Source organism: Heloderma suspectum, chromosome 10 (assembly GCF_057233095.1).
Source record: "Heloderma suspectum isolate Gila_16-S chromosome 10, 16-S_ref, whole genome shotgun sequence".
Lineage (NCBI taxonomy): Eukaryota > Metazoa > Chordata > Lepidosauria > Squamata > Helodermatidae > Heloderma > Heloderma suspectum.
In genome coordinates this window covers 14,582,029-14,585,000 of record NC_139467.1, presented here as the reverse complement: position 1 = coordinate 14,585,000, position 2,972 = coordinate 14,582,029, and the positions used below count along the sequence as shown (strand labels likewise).

Genomic DNA, 2,972 nt, shown 5'->3' with positions numbered 1-2,972 from the left:
GTCTACGTAAATATTGACATAGACTAAGATGGCAAAAAATAAGGAACGTAGCCGGTGGTGTAGCTACCGCCATTTGTGTACGCGTTTTTTTTTTTTACCTACCCAGATGTGATAGGCTACGTAAATACTTATGTAGCCTATCACGGCTAAATACAGGGACGCAAATTTGCGTCCCTGCAGGCTGCCCAGCGGCTGGATGTCCGGTTGTGGGTCGCCGGAGCTGGCCAGCGGTTCCGCGGCTTGGCCATGGAGCGGAGCCGGGTGGGCAGGATTCTGGGGGTGAGGGACGGAGTGCCTCCCCCCCATCGAGGATTCTGGGGGGAGGGATGGAGCACCTCCCCCCCCCAGCGGAAAGACAACGGAAGGGAATGTAAGTGTTCTGTCCATCCCTACTCCAAATGCAGAAATGTGAATCTATGATGGAGCTTGAAACCAGCAGACAAATAAACCCCAAAAGGTGCTACCATACTGTAGACACTTGAATAGTTTCACTTTGCATATCATACTTCTGTTTATAATACATGTTACCACATGTCAATGCATGTGTATGTGAGATGGGAGGAGCCAAACATTTGATTCGTGTTTAACTATCCTTGCAAGATATATTTTGCAACTAGAGATGTTGGAGGAATCTATCAGGGTGTGTGTGATGTTCGCTGAGCTTTCAGTAGCTCGCCCCCCCCCCCCCGCATCTCCCCAGATTGCTCACAATTGAGTCAGGCCAGCTCACAGATTGTCAGGTTGCAATTTGCACAAAATTAAGCATGTTATGGTGGCAATTCACAGAAATTAAACAAATTGTGGCAGCAATTTGCACAAATGGCAATAAAAAATTGAGAGAGTTCCCAGATTTGGGGGGAAAGCCCATGGCTCAGCTTGGACTCTGGGGAAATCCAGTCAGCCCCGAAAGGGCTAGATTTCCCAGTGATGGGGATTCCTATTTGCAACAGCTAGATTTTACAATAGCCTGTAAATAAGCAGATTCTGGGGATGGGGAGGGAAAATGTATATCTGATCAGGATTGGCAAACAAGTTTTTGTTTACCCATGAGGGGGAAAGATTGAAACTGAACATATACCACCTGGCTCCTCAAGGTAGAGAATGGTGGGAGGGGGTTTAGAAAAAATGGAAGTGGTCAGGTTAAGTTGAACAAACTATAGAAATCTGGATCATTTCCAGGTCTATTTCCAGAAATAGATCATTTCCCTCACACCTGTCACCTTAGTTCCTTTAATCCGGGGGTGCAATGAAATTCAGGGATGAGAGCCAATCATTATTTAGGCAAATCCATGCACAAGAGGGAGTTGTCAAGCAGGCTTTGGGAAACCTTGGGGTTTGCATAAATCGGGGGAAAGGACTTTACAAACCTCCCTCTTTGGGGGGGGGGGAAATCAGCCCAATGAGGGCTTAGCAATCTCAATAACCATGGAACATTGAACCTGTTGGGGAAAAAGGGGGGGGGTGGAATTGTTGGGCTGGCTTGAAGTGGTTTCTGACTGGGGAGCATGGCCACTGATGGCCTGGGATTTTTCAGGAGAGGATAGGTGAGAGAGTAGGCAAGGAGCACAGAGTAAGGAGGGAGAGTGGATGGTGGGCCATTACATCTCTGTGTCTCTTCCTCCATTGTCTTTTCTTTCCTCTCCTCTTCTTTCCTCCTCCAAGAAAAACAAAAAAGCAAAAAAAGACACACAGCAAGAGAACCAAAACTAACTTTCCATTTTTGCATCAGATCATTAAGATTTTATATTTATTACTCTTGTGTGTAGTGTGTGTGTGTGTGTGTGTGTGTGTATGGGTGTATTTGGAGAAATGCACACCAAAATGCAAAGAAATGTTTGTGTGGATTTCTTAAAATAAAAGTTTGCAAATGGAAATAGGATCAAATGAATTTAAGATAGGAAAAAATGAGAATCTGAAATGGATAGATTCATTCACTGCGTGTGTGTGTGGGGGCACATCCAAATATATGGTCTCAATGGGCAGACTTGCCATGCTCATGCCATTTTGATTTTGTGAACTTTGAGCATGCCAATAGAAAGGCAGGATATAAATTGGATGGCTTAATGTGTCTGGGGTCCTAAGGACTCACAAATCTTCGGGGTTTTGTTTTAAATGCAGGGTCGACAACCGTGTCTGCGATTGCAAAGTCTTGCGGTACCAAGGCTGCATGTGAAGAACTGAAAAAGAAAGTAGGAAGGGCCGGTGCTGGACCAGACGGCTCCACATTTAAAAGGGTTGAATGTAGCAAGGCCCCTCCTCAAGCTGCCTCTCTCCTCCTGGCTCTCTCTGGGCTCCTGCTGATGAAGATGCTCCTGTAATGAATCACTTCTGGCAACCTAGCATGGGAAGGAAAAGCCTCTTCATTATTTGCATGCATATAATCTTCTATGGAGCGGATCATTTCACTTTTCAATGATATTTGCCTTCCTCAATGTGTTGGTGAATGGAAAGAAATTAAAACCAAATGGGAAAATACCTGAAATTCAATCATTGGCATTTGTTGATTTTGGCATGCAGAGGAGGCGGGATGGGAAAGCAATTTTCTCCACCATTCTAATTGGCTCGGTACTAAAGAAGAACCCCAAATTTGCAAAAATTCAGACTCTGATGACATTTTACAGAATCCCAAGCTCCTTAGAGGAAAACTGGTATAAAATCATGATCCATATAAATAAAAGTAATTGATCTAGAGACGGGTAAATGAGCGATGTTCAAGATCGCTACGATTCCCTGGAGTTAGGCATGGCAGAGAATTCCGCCATGGATCTCGGTGAGACCAAATGCCAGTGCATTTGCCCCTCCGAAATCTGTGGCGGAACAAAGCCCCCGCCCCCCCAACCCACGAAAGGCATGCGGACCAGAACCCCCAACCAAAGAAAGGTGCGCGAAATGGAGCACTTACCTGCTGCTGTCCGCGCTGACTTGTGAATGGCGGCCGCCTGGTGGCCACCATTCGCTTCTTCTTCATAGCC

At 45.8% G+C, this 2,972-nt stretch overlaps 1 protein-coding gene across 1 annotated transcript in view; it reads left to right on the top strand.

The window, feature by feature from the left end:
* LOC146337766 (uncharacterized) overlaps positions 1-2,487 on the top strand; it is a 4,922-nt gene extending 2,435 nt beyond the window's left edge. Inside the window, exon 4 of the mRNA XM_084816310.1 lies at positions 2,119-2,487. Coding sequence (XP_084672436.1) covers positions 2,119-2,318 — 200 coding nt within the window. The 3' untranslated portion in view covers positions 2,319-2,487. The remainder of the gene's footprint in view (positions 1-2,118) is intronic.
* Positions 2,488-2,972: the final 485 nt, after the last annotated feature.